This window comes from Thermobia domestica, chromosome 8 (assembly GCF_964235325.1).
Source record: "Thermobia domestica chromosome 8, izTheDome1.hap1.1, whole genome shotgun sequence".
Lineage (NCBI taxonomy): Eukaryota > Metazoa > Arthropoda > Insecta > Zygentoma > Lepismatidae > Thermobia > Thermobia domestica.
Window position 1 is genome coordinate 295,118,970 of NC_137461.1, and position 19,610 is coordinate 295,138,579.

Here is a 19,610-nt window from a genome sequence, read left to right on the forward strand (position 1 = left end):
CGAACTCATAATTTACGTATCATAGTCTGTGTTCTGGCGGCCCCCCAGGTTTTATCTTCTAGATTCATCAGTGGAGAGTTTACAATTGTAACTTTAAGTAATGCAGCCTGAAGATCTCATTTGTGCTTGCTTATAACTGTTCGGCACACTCACATATTCTGTGTTGAAGTGCGTGTTGAGCTACTACGTTACATAGTCTCAATTGTGTTATTAAAGCGTGCGACAGAGCAAGGAAGAAGGGAATTCTTGAAATGTGATCTGCTGTAAGTGGCAGAGAATCTGAAAGCGGGGAATTATATGAGAAGAAAAACGAAGAGAAAAAAAGCCACTTGAGAGCGGGAGTGTGTCATCAAGGAAAAGGGAATAAAGTCTGAAGGTCACTCTGTGTTGGCCTACTTAATCACACTGAATGAACAGTCAACTATTCGCTGTTGGACTGTAGCCAGATAAACATATTGCACAGCTCATATATCTTCAAAACGCTACCACCGACAGGTGAGTTTACATGTAGATGTAATCTTTTATTTATTATTAAGTTTTTACATACAAACAGTGGAAAGTAAACAACAACATTTGACATACTGTATTACACAACTGTTTAGTGAATAACATGTTTGAGGAAGATAAAAATATCATTGATTACACGATAAAAATAAAGTGTTAAAACTACTGTAGCTGCATCCCATGAATAGATGTTGTCATTTGGACAGCATTCAGTTGAGTCATTATTATGGGATCAGTACATCGTCTCCCTCAATCAGCAGGTTGTCTAAAAAGTATTGAGGCTTTTGCTCATGAGGTGTTAGTTTCTCAACTATCAGGGCATATTAGTCGGAGTGAGTTAGACATAACATCATTTGATAGCCGGCAGTTGAAACTAGTGTCTATATTTTAAAATGCTAGGTTTATATATTTGTGGTCAATTCCTTTCAACAATGATATCACAAAAAACACAAGTTCTAGAAACGTGCTGCTTTCACTGGTCTATTTCAAATTTTGTGTACACCACCCAGTTCTAATTAATTCTTTTAAATGTGATGTTACTGTTCTATTCTAAATTTTATGTGTCGTTTGGAGCCATAAAGATTAACATTATCGCTAGGGCTGAGCTAGGGTTCATATCCTTGTGTTAGGCAACCAGTAGAGGAGTTACGTATGGCGGATTTAGGCCCATAGCCACACAAAAAATTTAGGGGAGGCCCGATCCAACCACATTATAGTTCATCACCATATTATAGTTTACTTGTAAGCCTACCGTGAAAATTAAAAAAAGGGGCCAGTAGAAATTTAGGGGGCCCCGGCCCCCTAGACCTCCCTGGATACGGGCCTGGGCGGATTGACGGACAATGGAGATACTTTGTTTTACCATATTGCATACAGGGAAAACCTATTAATGCTGGCAACTTCGAAGACCTCAACAGCCGGAATGAGGCGTCCTCGTACGGATATGGAGTTATAAGGAGGAAAAAAAAAAACACATTCGACATCATCTGTCACTTCTTTTTTGGCTCATTTTTCCAAGAGAGTAATGGTAAAAGACAATCAAATAAACTAGTGCATACACAGTTTTATTGTTAACAGACCAAAGTCATTTGTATGAGGTAATTAAATTTCTTCTAAAAGCAGGAAATTACTGTTATTATTCAGTTAAAAATCTTTTGTCGTTGCGAAATCTATCGAATAATTTGAAGATTAAAATAAATAAAACGATAATCATACACTGTAAAAAATGAGGTGTTGAAACAACACAAAATGACTACCACTTTAGCGTGTTACTTGTGTGTTAATTCAGCACCAAGCACATCGCCTTCCGGGCATATCAGAAATAGCTCGTTACTACCTGAGAGAATTTAAAATTGGTAATTATCGTTTAATATGAGCAAAGCTGTGCGAAATATATTTGGCACTTATGCCAAGTAACGAATAATGTCCTATGTATTCTGTAACCGGTCACAATAATATTGTTGTAAACCTGTGAATCGTCTGACAAGAGTTACATAAGCAACAGTTCTGCCATCTTCTATTCATACGTGCTAAGACACAAGAATAACAGATAAAGAAAATAGATGGAAGTACTGCTATCTGTGTAACTGTTGTCAGATGATTCACAGGTTTATGACGATATTATTGTGACTGATTACAGAACACATAGAATGTTGTTAGTTACTTGCCATAAATGCGAAATATATTTCGCCAAGCTTTGCTCATACCAAACAATAAAAAACAATGCAAATACTCACAACCAGTAACGAAGTATTTTTGATATGATCTGAAGGCGATGTGCTTGGTGTTGAATTGACACGCAGATAACACGCTAAAGTGCTAGTCGTTCTGTGTTGTTTCAACACCTCATTTTTTTGTTGAGTACCTGTTGTAAAACATGGTCGCTTATTCTGACGGAAGAACGCAGACTGAAAGTATCAGAGAATAAAATCCTGACATGAATATTCCTATCGAAGACGAACGGGAATGAAGAATGGCGGAAACTTAAGAACGAAGAAGTGCAAAATTTATATCGTTTACCAAACATTACTAGGATCATGAAGTCTTGGAGGCTCAGGTGGGCAGATGATGTAGCCAGATTGGAAGAAAGTAAAAACGCTTTCAAGGTCTTAACTATAAATCCAATCGGAAAACAACTATTAGGAAGACCTAGGCGCATATGGGAGGACAATATTGAGATGGATGTCGCAGAAATAGGAATACAAATTAAAAACTAGACCTAGGTGACTAAAGATAGAAAACAATGGAGAGCTTTTCTTGAACGCGGCATTAAACCTTCGGGTTCCATAGGCCATTAGTATACATAGTTTCATTATGTTATTTTCAAATTGCAACAAATATTTTATCAGTTTTGACTTTCAAAGGATCAATATTCTTTAGGCAACCTTTATTATTTCGGCTTTCCAGGCCGTATTTAGGTACCTTTTAATTCATGTAGCTTTTGGTTAAATGCAAATATAAACGATTTATATTATCTAAATTAACGTTATTATTCTCATCATTACGAGAAAATGGTTGAATCGTTTCCAATGAGTGTTTGAACACAGTTAGTTAGCACTTGGCTGTAATCAGGTTTGATTCAACTCTTATTAAGTACTATCGTAAAAGGAGCGAAGGAGAGTTTTAAAGGCACCTAAAAGATAGTGCATATCACTAGCATCTTATATTAAGGAGATGAAGCTTTTGTTGTATAAACTCCTCATTACAAACAAGTGGGAGCGGGAATTCACTGAGCTACCACCTGTGGGACTAGGTGAAGTATGTTATGTATGCGATGAAAATTGGTGATGCTCAGCATCTCAAGAAACGAATTTTGGACATAGGGAACACACTGAACACGTACTGTAACAGTGTGTGTGGTCATTACTGTATGATTAACCTCTTTTGTCGAAGACATAACCAAGAAACAGCCATAACTTTGTAATGGTAAGTGCTAGAGTAAAAACAAGAGTTTCATTCCATTTCTAGGATACTTTACTATTAAGGTGACATATATAACATGGTATGGTTTGTATGAAAGATAATCGTGTAAAATTTTGAGATAGCTTACTTTTACTAGTAATATTATTAGTAATGATATGAAATGTGAACATGAAAGTCAAGCAAGGATAGGAACGGCGAAAGAAGCCTTTAAGAGGAAGGAAATAGTATTTTGTGAGACCTGGGATAAAGAGGGAGAAAAAGACTCATAAAATGTTTCGTGGAGTATTAAGCCGTATGGGTTAGAGACATGGACATTATGCAAAAATGATTAAAAATAACTGGATGGTTTTGAAATGTGGGTGTGGAGAAAAATGGACAAATTACCTGGATCGAGCGGAAAACGAATAAGAAGTTGTTGGAAATGGTGGGAGAAAAGGACAATTTTAAATATTATTAAAAGTGGAAGAGAAACTTTTTGGGACACTGGCTAAGAAGGAAGTGTATCATGAGGGACATGCTAGAGAGTATGGTAGCAGGAAAAAGAGGAAGGGGCGAAGGAGACTACAACAATTAATGGACGATATCAAATCAGAAAATTCATATGTGAAGGCGAAGAGGTTAGCAGAAGACCGTGGAACATGGAAGCTTCTTAGTTGCAGTAAGTGACCTGCCAATAAGGGCAAAATACCAATGATGATGACTTCAATATGACGGATACCATTGTGATATGTCCCGCAATGTTTTCTTCCGTCTTTATTTCCTACCTACATATATAACATGTGTGTATCTCTCAGCTGTGAAGAGATTTTCGCTTAAAAGAGACTTAGCTATGGCATTGTTAAACTGTTCAGGTTATTTGCCAGTTTAAAGTTATTGTCAGTATTTAATTGCAAATTTAACAATTGCATTCTCTCAACGTAATTGTTCAAAATAGACAAGGGTCATGACCATGCTTATATTTGTGCATTGAATATAGTATGGAGTTCATCGTCTTCATTGAGCAAGTTTTATAAATAAACAGTTAAATGTAACCAATTAAGAGCGATTTTAACCAATACAGTACTGTAGTCCAAAAGCCCGGGCGAATCAATTAGCAATAACACAGAAAAAATATTCCTCTATGTAATAATAATAATAATAATAAAATTTGTGTGGTTTAAACAAATTACAAAATCATGCTAATTTTCGAAATGTTTATATCATAATACGATTTTTGGATAATGTTTCATCTTGCAATGTATAAGATATAGGGTGCCCCTGTGTAATTATGAGACAAAAAATCAAATTTTGAGATCTCTCGAAAACTACTGGACATAACCTCATGAAACGTGGAAAGCTTAATTTTCCCAGTAATTGGTGAAGATACCCAGACTGACTTTTGTGTATGTCACAAATTTCTGAAGAAAATTAGAATTGCCTTCTCGGGGCAATTTTGAAACATCTCGGGGTAATTATGAGACACACGATTTTCTCAGTTTGTAAAGCACTTATAATAATGAGAAAGGGATAAATTATAAGATAAGGGTTTCTATTTTCTTCTAGATGTGGTGGAATATTAAGACACTTCATACAAAGTTTGTAAATATTTTCTTATTAAAAGCACTTGTATTAGCAGTTCTTTTTACGGAGAATAGGGTGAACATTTTTATTGACTGTTTACTATGAACAAAGAAATTGTAGTGAATATTAAATATCATCAGTTAGACTGACATTGTCTGATAATGCACTGAAAAGGTCTAGTTAGATAATATTAGTTTTACCCACAAAAAATAATAAAATGAAATAAAATAAAATATATTTTACTTTGTTTCCTCATGCTATAGGGCGCATATTACAACCATTTACATGATTAATTTTATGGATATAAAAAGAGAAATAACTTTGAGAGAGTGGCACAAATATTCATAAACAACACTCACATAACCCAAGTTCACCATAAAAAATGAGATTGTAGCCATTGCTACATTTTGGCTACAAAACAAAGTCACTTTAAAAGAGTGAAAACGAATATTCACAAACAAATGCTAGGCTTAAATCCCAAGACTACACCGGCTCACCATTTTTAGTTTTGTTAAATTCTCTTATATAGTGATAAAACTGACAATGCCGAAAACTAAAAAACATTAACATTGAAAACACACACATATAGAAACACATACAAAAGTGCAGTAAATTTACATGTTTTGTTTTAGGCTGCAACTATTGTAACATTAGGCTATAATATTGGTAAGAAAAACTAAATAGGAATTGTAATCTAAGGAATTGTAATCTTGTACTTTTGTAAGGAATTGTAATCTAAATAGCTTACTTCCAACATAAGAAACGAAATTACGTAGTTGTATGCTCAAAACCTGATTTGAATAATTAGTTTTCTTGAGTTCAGAAACCTAGAACACTTCTGTCTTGTATTTTTCTGTTGCAAAAGATTGATTTTACGACTTTATCACAACGAAAGAAAAATGAAACTATTAAGCTATCTCATAATTACCGCAAAAATTCAAAAATTTACCTCAAATTTTTGAGGTCACTGACAACATTTCTTGTTGGCCAAAAGTATTTAACACTGTAGGATTTAATACCTGTTGTTTTTGGCTCCATTTTAATAACTCTAACTTGACAATGTTCTCATTCTCCAAAGATCTACAAAAAAATATGCAGTGGTATGTCACAAGTTGAAACTTTTTTTTTTTTTGCAAGCCTTTTAAAATCAATTTGACATCATATATTTCTAAGATGTAAAGGAACAAATCGTGCTACATGGGTAGAAAAAAAAAAAAGGATTGTTCTCAATTGCTAAAGCCAAAAATACCATTTCTGGAAAGAATTGGCCAAACTGGGAAGGTGTCCCAAAATCACCCGGAAAATCACTGTCTCATAATTACCCCGATGCACTCTATTCATTTACCGCCACGGACGTATTTGTATTTAAGCACACGCCTTGTGTTTGTCCCCTTCGCTCAGCTATTGTCCAGTTCTGTTGCTATATGTATAACTAGCAGCGTTCACCCCGCTTCGCTGGGGTCACCCCGGAACGCAATAAACCTTGTTAATTAGATAATTTTTACTTTTTCGCTTTCAAGTGATATGATAAAAACCATAGTAGATTGCAGTAAATGTTAACATTATATCGCCTGTCATTTATGTTAACCCGCCCCGCTTCGCTGCGGTCACCCCAACCCGCCCCGCTTCGCTGCGGTCATCCCGGAACGCAATAAACTTTGTTACTTAGATAATTTTTACTTTTTCGCTTTCAAGTGATTTATAGCGCCTGTCAGTTATGTTAACCCGCCGAGTCACAGGGTCATGCGGGTTGCATATAAATACGTTTATTTTTATACCTATGATGAACTAATAACAAAGGATTTGTACGTATGGACACCTGAATGGTCAATTATCTCAAGACACTGGTAATTGAAAATTAAAGTGATATGATAAAAACCATCTAGGGTCCACATCCTAACAACCCCCCAAAAATGAAAGAAATCGGTTCAGCCGTATTAGCGTGATGAGCGCACAAAGGATTTTTTGTACGTATTGACACCTGATTGGTCAATTATCTCAAGACACTGGTAATTGAAAATTAAAGTGATATGATAAAAACCATCTAGGGTCCAAATCCTAACAACCCCCCAAAAATGAAAGAAATCGGTTCAGCCGTATTAGCGTGATGAGCGGACAAAGGATTTTGTGCGTTCTCTTTTATATATATAGATAAATCGAACAGAGGACAATTTTAATGTCTTGCGAAACCTAAATACGCATAGTAATCAAGGAACGTACTGACTTGTGAAAATAACAGATGCATGAATGAAATCAGAATCTCTTTATTTAAGGAGCGCTTAGACAAAATATTGATGGTAAGTGCAGTGGTTCTCAACCTTTTGTGGCTCATGGCACACTTTACGGAACGTCCAGCACATTGCGACACACTTGTTTGATTTTATTATTATTACTAGCAGCGTTCACCCCGCTTCGCTGCGGTCACCCCGGAACGCAATAAACTTTGTTACTTAGATAATTTTTACTTTTTCGCTTTCAAGTGATATGATAAAAACCATAGAAGATTGCAGTAAATGTTAACATTATATCACCTGTCATTTATGTTAACCCGCCCCGCTTCGCTGCGGTCACCCCGGAACGCAATAAACGTTGTTACTTAGATAATTTTTACTTTTTCGCTTTCAAGTGATATGATAAAAACCATAGTAGATTGCAGTAAATGTTAACATTATATCGCCTGTCATTTATGTTAACCCGCCGAGTGACACGGTCATGCGGGTTGCATATAAATACGTTTATTTTTACCTATGATGAACTAACAAAGGATTTGTACGTTATGGACACTTGAATGGTCAATTATCTCAAGACACTGGTAATTAAAAATTAAAGTGATATGATAAAAACCATCTAGGGTCCAAATCCTAATAACCCCCCAAAAATGAAAGAAATTGGTTCAGCCGTATTAGCGTGATGAGGGAACAAAGGATTTGTGCGTTCTCTTTTATATATAAGACTAGCAGCGTTCACCCCGCTTCGCTGCGGTCACCCCGGAACGCAATAAACTTTGTTACTTAGATAATTTTTACTTTTTCGCTTTCAAGTGATATGATAAAAACCATAGAAGATTGCACTAATGTTAACATTATATCGCCTGTCATTTATGTTAACCCGCCCCGCTTCGCTGCGGTCACCCCAACCCGCCCCGCTTCGCTGCGGTCATCCCGGAACGCAATAAACTTTGTTACTTAGATAATTTTTACTTTTTCGCTTTCAAGTGATTTATAGCGCCTGTCATTTATGTTAACCCGCCGAGTCACAGGGTCATGCGGGTTGCATATAAGTACGTTTATTTTTATATGATGAACTAATAACAAAGGATTTGTACGTATGGACACCTGAATGGTCAATTATCTCAAGACACTGGTAATTGAAAATTAAAGTGATATGATAAAAAACATCTAGGGTCCAAATCCTAACAACCCCCCAAAAATGAAAGAAATCGGTTCAACCGTATTAGCGTGATGAGCGGACAAAGGATTTTTTCTACGTATGAACACCTGATTGGTCAATTATCTCAAGACACTGCTAATTGAAAATTAAAGTGATATGATAAAAACCATCTAGGGTCCAAATCCTAACAACCCCCCAAAAATGAAAGAAATCGGTTCAGCCGTATTAGCGTGATGAGCGGACAAAGGATTTTGTGCGTTCTCTTTTATATATATAGATTATTATTATTATTATTATTATTATTATTATTATTATTATTATTATTATAATAGTGTAACCCTATATAAATTTTTTTAATATAATGAGTTATGTAGTATGTATGATGACTGTACATAGTATTGAGCATTATTGGTGCCGCTGGACGTTGACTGGTACAGTCTGAATCAAAGTCAATTTTAACTAATTATTATTAAATTGTTCATGATTTTTAAATCCTAAAATTTTGCGACACACCTTAGGGGACTGCATGACACACCAATGTGTCGCGACAGAATAGTTGAGAACCACTGTAATAGAGAATACTAACTAACTTGTTAACTCTATGGCCTATGGAAAGAGGATGTTCAATGCCGTGTTCACAAAAGCTCTCCACTGAATTCTATTCTTAGGCAATTGGATCCAGTTCCTATTTTATATTTCCATTTCTGCGACATCCATCTTAATATTTTCCTCCCATCTGCTCCTAGGTCTTCCTAATGGTTGTTTTCTGGTTGATCTTCCTGCTAAAACTTTGAAAGCGTTTCTACTTTCCTCCATCATAGCTAAACGACCTGCAAACCTGAGGTTCCTAGACTTGATGACTCTAACAATGTTTGGTAAATGGTGTAAATTATGTAGTTCCTCGTTATGAAGTTTTCGCCATTCTCCCATTCCCATTCCTCTTTGGTCCGAATATTCGTCTCAGGATCTTGTTCTCAAATACTTTCACATCGTGCTCGTGGGTTTTCTCGGGGCTGTCCCGTTTCCTCCCACTTTCTTCATTCCACTATTTCACTCATTTCTCATTATCACCGTCTCCTTTAGCCTAACCGGCATAACTGTTGGACGTTAAACTTACAGATTCATTTCATTTCAAATACTTTCAGTCTATGTTCTTCTCTCAGAATAAGCGACCATGTTTTGCAACCATATAGAGCAAGCATGATTATCGTTTTATATATTTTAAGTTTCAAACTCCTCGACAGAATTCGTGACGGCAAGAGATTTTAAACTGAATAATAACACGAATTCCCTGCTTTTAGTCGACATTTAATTTCTTCGTGAATTTGATTTTCGTTTTTTCATATTGATCCTAGATATTTGCAACTATTCACTTTATCAAAGGTATTATTTAATATTTTAACGCATCCATAATTTGCCGTATTACGGTTCTGACGCACTCCCATGTATTTAGTTTTTTCTGCATTTACTTCTAAACTCATTTCCCTGCAAGCGTTTAATAAGATCTCTGTATTTCTTTCTATTGTTCTCCTATCATACCCTATTAATTTACATAATCAGCATACGCCATGACCTGGTGAACACCGTTAAACTTTATGCCCTGGTTGCTATCTTTGATGTTTCTTATAACGTATTCCAGGACAAAGTTGAATAATAATGGCGACTACGCATATCCTTGTTTCAGGCCATTCTGGACGTGAAAGCTTGTAGACAAAAATTTCCCTGCCCGGACTTTACTTTGTGATTCATTTAAACTTATTTTAATTAATCTAATTAGCATTTCGGTATTCCAAATTCTGTGAGATTGTTGTACAATGTTCCTCTTCTAACCGCAATAAAGAATACATGTCCACAAAATGAAGTAATACCACAAACACGTTTATGTCTAGTACATATTGTTGTCAACTAGATGAGAAAAGCCTTGTCTCGTCTCGAAACCGGTCGAGAAGTACAAGGAACATTAACAATTCATGAAAAGCTTTTGGAGGTTCGAGACGAGACGGGACAAGATAAAGAATTCTTCGGGAATAGAGGTGAGAAAAGATTTTTAATAATTTACGAAGAAAGACGAGGAAAACTTAATTCTTGTTTCATAACGTCTCGTCTCATGGGAAAAACTACTGCACTATTTAATAAGAAATGTTGCATTTTAATACTTTAATATACAAGGTGAACTTGAAAGATGTGCACAAACTCCGGGAGGCGATTCGTGACAAAAACTCCTCTTGCATGTTGTCGAATTCCGCGTCGTGTACGAATGACAGGGTTGCCAACTTAATCGAAACTCGAAACGTGACAATTGGAATGGAATAGAAAGATATGCACATCGTACATGACAACATGCAAGACGACTTCTTTTAATGTTACGAATCACCTCTGGAAGTATGTGCTTATCTTTCTGTTCCCTTCCAATTATCAGGATTCGAATTTTGATTCCAAGTTGGCACCCTGTCAGTTACGCGACGCAGAATTCGACAATATTCAAGAAAACTTTGTCTCCTTTTGATGTCACGAATCACCTCCCGGTGTTTGTGCACATCTTTCAGGTTCACTTTGTAAATCTTATTAGCACTGTCAATAACATTATTTGCAAGTTTCTCAGATGGATTGACAAATCTTAGATACACGATTAAAAAACGTATAAATTTCTACGTAGAACTCAATTCATTAGAAATAATACATTAATTAATGTGGCTTCGTCAATTTGTATTCCTCTGTTAAATAAGTAATTGTATTTTTTTATAATTAAAGGCCAAGAAGAATGTCATTTCCGTTTGAAATTAAAGACGTTGAACCAGAATTGAACCAACAACTTCTTGAAGATTTCCATGGCGAGAGAACAGGATTTTTACAAGTTGGACCCGAAAAATGGTTTTTCCCTTCTAGATACAGAGAACAAGCTGCAAAACTTTATAATTTTGAAGTCAGGCCAGACGATGTTTGGATTGTTACGTACCCAAGGACAGGTAAGGCAGTGCAATTTTATTTTAAGGAAAACATCAAATGTTCGCTCCTATAGTCTAGCTAAATTTTATCCAAACGTACTCCAAATAAGTATTTTTTAAATACTCTGCTTGCTAACGCTGTGTCGATGGAATAGATTAAAATAAAAATTAATGCGACAATGTCGTTGAACTTGTTGGAACTAAGTTTAAGTTGGAAGCACTTCTTTGGTCTCTTAACTTCTATAAATTATGCTTACAATATTATAAACCTGAAATAAATTTTAAAAATAAACAAAGAAACAACATTAACCGACTTCAAGGAAGCACTGGAAAGCACTGGAAATTTGGTGCAAATACGTTGAACGGTACGGCATCTAATCGAGTGAAGACATTTATATCGGGAGTACGGACTGGCAGATGAACAGATATCGAAAAATAACTTTTCTAGTATGAAGCGGCATGAAACGAATAAATCCGTTGAAATCTCGAATTCGATTTTTTTTCACTATCACAATACGTTTCTCCTCTCGTATCATCGGTCAAAAGTCAAAATGAACTCTGAGCAACGTATGCACTTATTATTGCTAAACTATGTTATAGTTGGCAATGTACCATTGCAAAAATTGGTCCAGCTAAGTGTCCAAGGCTGTCCATAAATTTCATGGGATTCCAGACAAATTTGATCGAACAACTCTATTTTTTGTTACGAAAATAGTTAGATAACAATCTAAATGTTGCTAAATTTGTATTACCTATGGATTACACTTTTTACTTGTCTCCACACGAAGAGAAAAATCGTGTGCATTTAGAAGCAGAATCCGTAGATTCCGGCTACAGGCGGTTTTTCTGCACTGATCCGGCCACAGCAGGAGAACTGTCATCCTGAAAATTCTTGTTGTGGGGCAGATTTTCTGGGCTGTGTAGTGTCCGCACAGAAATAGACAATGTTTATCAAAGTACATAACCAGATTTTCTGTATCATGTATGTACGGCGGAGGACACACATGATCGGCTGAACAATGTCCTGACTCAGCACCAAACCTGTATATAGCTTGATACATAAACTTGTATGTGATACAGAATCCTGCTAAATTTTTCTCTCCGGATTTTCTACACTTAAAATCAGCTTTCTATCTCTTAGTGCATGTATTTAGTACATAAATAACGAACATTTATTCCAGCGTAATTAAGAGTGTGAATTAGTGTATGAAATGAAATGAAATATTCCAGTTTAACGTCCCACGTTTACGTCCTGTAGGCTAAGGGGGAAGAAAAGGCAAATGAATGATGAAGGAATAATTTGTGTAATGAGAAAACAGAGGAACAGAGGAAACAGAAGTATGTAACTTAGCCTGAGTGAAGTTAATTTTTCCCCACAAAGACTAACGCCATTGGACATGTACTGTTTGAGTACATACACATAATTGATTTTAAATATGATGAATAAAACATTTAAATCTGAGTCACTATACTCCAAATATGAAATAATGTAATTTCAAAATTAGTAATGAAAATCAAGGAATTTAAATTGACTGATTTTTTAATGAACAAAATATCAAATTATTAGGTTTTACATCAAAACGACTAATTTCTGGAATAATCATGAGGCTAAGTATTTTGAACAAAAATTTCAACACTTACCAACATTGCTGACTCTAGAAATTATTACTTCCATAGCGAATTTTATTTCTTGTGCAATGTGGGGGCCGCGGTGGCTCCGTGGTAGAGCGTTCACCTCTGGTGCTTGGGGTCCCGGGTTCGATCCCAACCCCCGCTAAGTGAACTTTGTGGTGAACAAACACCGTGTGCGTGGGTTTTCTCGGGGTTCTCCCGTTTCCTCCCACTTTCTTCATTCCACCATTTCATTCATTACTCATCATCACCGTCTCCTTTAGCCTAACCGGCATAACCGCGGGACGTAAAACTCAAAGATTTCATTTCATTTTTCTTGTGCAATGCATTTAACGTTATCATTCCAAAAAGTAATTATGGAGCACTAGACCCACTTCAAAGGCTATTAATTGGGTTGCTAAACACACTCGAATGGGACTAAATTTCTTGAACTTTACCGTAACCACTATAAATGTGAAAATTTGAGTATAATTTTACCACTCGAAACTTCAATGAGACAAATATCATTAAGCCATTCACAAAATGTAACACACACTCGTAAAAGTACAGGTAGTCGTTCCCATATCGTAAATAAATTAATTATTTGAATGAAGTAGCCAAAATATTCTTCTTTATAATCTTTGTACAAATTCCGGCAACCAGACACTTTAACTTATCGATCGATAAACTATTTCTTTTCAACTTTCAGAATATACTTGTTACAGCTTATATCAATTTAAGAATTTTTTTGTTTCACATTGTTACTCTAAACTGCATATATATCTTAAGAACTTTCACTAAGATAAATTTCTATAACACTTGAATTTAACGAGTATTTGACTGTGTCCAGTTCTCGATCGTTGTAATAATTATGAGCCTACTCTATATCCGCGCACAACCTTTATTGTGTTTTTCAGATGTAAAGCATCACGGACAGTAGCCAATGATGTGCGATATTCCGCGCGGTGTTGCCGGATTTCGGACTCCCCTTTCCCTTCTCGCTCTTCCTCTAGTTGAGATTATTACACATACATTGGCAACATTATTCACAATGTAAATATACTATTCCAGCAAACTCAAAGATTTTGGCTGTGTATCCTAGAAGTATATATAGCAACTGAATAACCTATCTATTAACTTATTCCACAGGAACTGCTAAACGTTCGTCTTCAACACTACTTTCACTATCGTCTATGTCAATTAATATTTCGCCATTGTCTGAATCTGACTCTTGTAAATTTTTTATTATGAGTTCCAAAAATTGTAAACACAAAAAATAATTCTTCGAGCTTCACTTTGTAGCACTTAAAAAAAAAATCCGCACTTGTACTGGGTTTCCTTAAAGACATTGTCAACTATAATTTTGGAGAACAAATGAACTACCACGAAAGAAAGCAACCCAGACACTGATGAATTCTGTTTATGCTAGAAGTTGCGTTCCTACACACACAATCAGCTCCTTTGCTTCCATGTCTGTTCCTATAATAACATACTCTTATACTTGATGGAGGTCTCACAACAACAATCCATCTGATTCGTAAGCAACACGATATGGTCGAGTTTGTTTTGGGTTACAATAATTTATGACACCACTCAGACGCCTGGTGCTTTTGCATCCCTGCTAGAGGAGTAAAGAAGGAGTACGTAATTGGCCACACATACGTAAGGTATTGAAACGAAGAAAAAAAAATCATACTGCGTTTCTTCTGTCGAATAAGGAAGAATCTTGCATGAAGGCAATTTCAAAACAATATTACGAATGTCCCATACCTTCTGTTCTTCCACATGAGCTCCCGCCGGGAATCGAATATATATATATATATATATATATATATATATATATATATATATATATATATATATATATATATATATATATATACATACATATATATATATATATATATATATATATATATATATATATATATATATATATATATATATATATGAATCAAATTGCAGAGGCTTGTTATTTAATTCGATCGCTTACTATTCTCAAGGGTGTAGAAACGGGGGAAAAGAGGGCCTTGACTTTCCAAACTATTTCCAGCCCCGAAATGAGGTTCATCTAGTATATGTTTAGTAAACTTATTTAATAGTTAATGCAAATTAGGAACGTTTATAATAAAATACGATTTTTAAAAAAAGAAAAAAAATCATCAATACAGTTTCTGTATCTAATTACAAGGACGCTGATTTCTCCGTAAATTGGGGGGGTGCATTCAGATGCAGAAAGCATATATGATGATTTTAAGACAAATTGCATTCAAATTATGCCTAATATTGCACATTTACAAATAAAATGAGGGACCCTGGCTCCCTCAGTCCCCCCAGGATCTCTGACCACTATATTATTGCATAATAATATCTGAGTTGATATTTTTTCGAGTTTTTTTTCCCTTTAGTATTTTAACCTACATAAACACAAAGTCGGATAAACAGACTGCTAGAAACAGCATTTGTTTTCTTATGAATAGCTTATTGATTTATCTCTTACAATCCGCTTTTCAACTTCAGTACTGTCAAGATCCATCTTTTGTTAAGGTAGCATCGAGAAAACATAATATGTGTATAGTATACATGGTGAGTTAAAATGCTTTCATATTCTGAAATAGGTCATTTGTTCTGTTTTTAATGTGTGAAAAGCTTTCCTCCCCCTGAAAGTAATGTTCCCCTACAACAACCTGTTGGTTACACCCCTGATTATCCTTTAATGAAAGTTGAGTTCCATTTCCAAATCGAAAAAAAATCCACTGGAAATTAGACGGGACTCAACGCTCGTTTTACTAATTGTTTTATATGGAAACCTTTCAAAGCGTGTATCATGACAACCAGTTGTCATAAAAAGATGTCGTTTTCACGTATGTGTTCGTAATTCTTTCCTCTACTTCGTAAAGTGAGCAGTTAATGTGCTAATACAATATTTCTAATAAGCGCCTCTGCTATTGTCAAGATTCGCAGTAGCGCGAGAAGTCAGCGTGCAGAACTGCTTGTCGCGAATTGTCAACACCGCTCAAAGCCAATTGGACGCCGCGTAAAGCCAACTCAAGGCCATGCCGCTTCTCATCTGAAATCTGCTGTAGGTTCTAGTACTCGTTATTCCCGTTATAAATTCAATGGCGCTGTTTACCAATTTTAACCGACTATCATTTCCCCCCCCTTTTTTTCTATTTAATGAAACTGTTACACACACCAGTATAGCAAAAAAAAAAAAATCATATATTTTTTTTCCTAATTATGAATATATATATTCAAGTCCAATGTCGAAAACAAAATTTAATAATATAATTATCTATATCCATACACCGACTACAAAATAATAAAATAAAAAAATAAAGCCCAATAAATCAACTAAATACCAACTACATGTCTCAAGTCTAAATGTCGAAAATAGTCTACAGTCAAAGTTCCAAGTACTAAATACATTCATAAACAAACATCTAATAGAAATAATGATTAAATCAATATCGAACATACAAATAGTTTAAATATAACTTACTAACCAAATATAATGGTAATATAATATTCATAGGGAATATCAAATTCTGAGCACGAACTTCTCTCCTTTACAAAATTCAAATAATCATGGGTACAATCGTAATGGAACAATATGAATTACCACAGTAAATGACAATGTGAAAAGAACATCCAATCTTCCAATTCATGCCATTCCTTTAAATCAGATTCATCCACAATAAAAACCATTTGACTTGAGCGATGTCTAACCAGTAGACTTACATTAGCTCTTTCTGGAAGGGATCAACACCCCTTTTACAAAAGTATTTTCCAGGCCTGGAATTATAAAATCATATTAGAAAACAAACAAACAAACAAAAAAAAACAATCATACTATCCACTATCATACAATGAATAACAAAACCAAAAATGAAATATACAATGATTAATGGAAATTCACTATGCTCCATCACAAGTGAAAGACAAAACTGTTTTACTATTAAATATAAACTTCTATCCGATCAAAATGCCTAATTTAACCTTGGCTCCCTAAACCTTTTTGTCATAGAAACGTGCACTTTCCTAATATCATTATCATCTTCGACTGCTTTAACCTGAACACAATTTGAATTTAAGAATTTGACTATGACGTATGGTCCCAGCCACCTATAGCATAAGCTTTTTGTAACTTTATCAGCTAGCGGGGACTGAAATTGTGACTTAATAAGAATTTTATCCCCAACGCTATAAGAAGTTTCAACTCTGTTCTTATCATAAAGTCTCTTTCTACGCTGCCAAGCTAACTCCATGTTATGTAATGCGTTTTTCCAAATGTCAGGATTCCTCTTTCTAATATCTGTACAATCAATATTCCAACGTATATCTAATGGATCACACACGTTGTAAGTATACACTATGTCCATTGGACTATGTTTTAGTTCCGTATGAATTGCAGAATTTAATGAGAATTCAATCTCATGTATTCCTTTATCCCACAACTGTTGCTTTGTAGCAAAATATGATTTCAAACTGTCTTTCACCGATCTTATATATCTTTCACTTAAATTGCTAGCACTGTGGTAAGGGGAGATTCGAGTATCTCTGATCCCGTTACTAAATAGAAAATCCTGAAATCTAGCTGAGACAAATACACTATGGTTATCATGACTTAAAGCGTGGGGAAATCCGTGTCTGCACATTAATTTATATAATTTATTTATAAGTACCTGGCTAGATAAGGTCCGAAACGGTTCTAGATACATAAATTTAGAAAAAGAATCCACCACTATCAAACAATAGCGTCCAGAACTTGAATTCACCATTGGTCCTATTACATCACACGCCCAATTACTATTTACAAATGTTTCATACGTTGAACTTAATTGACCCATAACCTTCTCATTATTACTTTTACTTTTCTGACATTGCACACAAGAGGTTACGTAATCTTTAATTTCGGAAATCATCCCATCCCATGAATAACGGGCTGCAATTTTAGCTATAGTCCGAGAAGCCCCTAAATGCGATCCCGGCAAAATATATGAATGATAGAATTCTATAATATTTTTTGATAGACTCCTAGGGAGACAAATTTTATAAGGATTATGGATTGCTCGAGTCTTCTTACATAAAATCCCTTTTACTATTTTATACCCGGAAATATCTTCTTTATTATTTAATCTTTCAATAATACTCTTTAATTCAGGATCTATTTTCTGATGTTCCGCTATAGATAATTGAGCATAAGGCATATTCCAAATGTTAACTAAAAATAAATTTATCACTTCTTCATCCAAAGAAGGGTCTTCAATAAATTCTTCAAAATCATTCGTATTATGCAAACGTGACAGAAAATCAGCAGGAACATTCAAATTTGATGGAACAGATTTTACTGTAAAATTAAATTCAAATAACCTGTACAATAAACTCCCATAACGCTTAATGCGTCTCAAATTACGTAAAGCATATGCCAATCCCAAGTGATCATCTTGTAATTCAAAAGGAGCGTTTAAATAAACACGAAACCGTTCCATGCATTCAACAGCTGCTAACAATTCCAAAAGAAAAATCCGCTTATTCATATCATATTTACGCAATTTTCGACTAAAGAACGATATAGGTACTAGGTTACCTTCTTTATCATACTGTGACAATGTTCCTCCTAGAGAACGCATTGAGGAATCTGAGGTAACTACAAACTTACTATTTAAATCTGGTAATTTAAGCACAATATAACTCTCAAACATTTCTTTTAATTTATTTAAAGACTCTCGTTGTTCGCTACCCCAACAAAAAGGAACCTTTGGAGACCTTAGCCGAGAAATAGGTTCTATTATTTCTTGAAAATTAGGTATATACTTACTGTAGTACTGTGCAAAAGAACATAGAGAAATAATTCCACGTCTACTTTTTGGAGCTGGTAGTTTACGGATAACCTCTAATCTAGACGGATCCATATAAATGTTTCCATCCTCTATGATATGTCCTAAGAACGAGATTTTCTTTTGAAAAAAGGAACATTTATTCAAGGATAAAGTCAAACCATTTTCAGCTAATTTCTTTAACACAGCTTCTAAAGTTTCTTTATGTGTTTCTATATCAGGAGATTTTATCACAAGATCGTCAAAATACCACGTGACACCCTGTTCTTTCATTGAATAAAATATGTCTTTCAACACCTTACTCAACACAAAAGATCCTGAAGCTAATCCAAATGGGATATATCGAAATTCAAAAAGTCCTCTATGAGTTAGAAAGGCTGTATATTTGTAAGAATCTGGATTCAATTTAAGGGGGTAAGTCTTTACTTTGACTCCAACTGTGACTTTAATCGGTTCTTATAGGTTCAGTTACTTCCTGGAACTGTTTGTGTGTGAGTCACTTGTTAGAACTGTTCGTGCCTTTGGTGTGACGTCTTAGTTCATATTTTTCCCACTAGGCGTCTGTGTAGTCATATGGTAGTTGGTTAGTAGTCACATGTTCTGTGTGCATGTATGTGTGTGCTGCTGTTTGTAGCATGCGTAATTGGGTTAGCGCGTAATTGAATTGGTTGAATTGAGTTAGAGAAAACCTATCATAGTTGTGGTCTAAACTGAAGATATTTTCGACGTATTCTAAAAGTGGACGTTTATTGGTTTCTTGTTTGTAATAATAGCAAGTGTGCTCGGTTTAATAAAACGACGTGTGTGCGGAAAGGAACATTTTTCAGTAATGTTGAGT

General features: G+C 35.0%; 1 protein-coding gene across 1 annotated transcript in view; it reads left to right on the forward strand.

Moving 5' to 3' along the window:
• The first annotated feature begins 344 nt into the window (after nucleotides 1–344).
• The window catches only part of LOC145693732 (sulfotransferase 1C4-like), a 63,865-nt gene continuing 44,599 nt past the window's right edge, over nucleotides 345–19,610 (forward strand). The window contains exons 1-2 of the mRNA XM_081770026.1: nucleotides 345–495; nucleotides 11,128–11,342. Coding sequence (XP_081626152.1) covers nucleotides 11,138–11,342 — 205 coding nt within the window. The 5' untranslated portion in view covers nucleotides 345–495; nucleotides 11,128–11,137. The remainder of the gene's footprint in view (nucleotides 496–11,127; nucleotides 11,343–19,610) is intronic.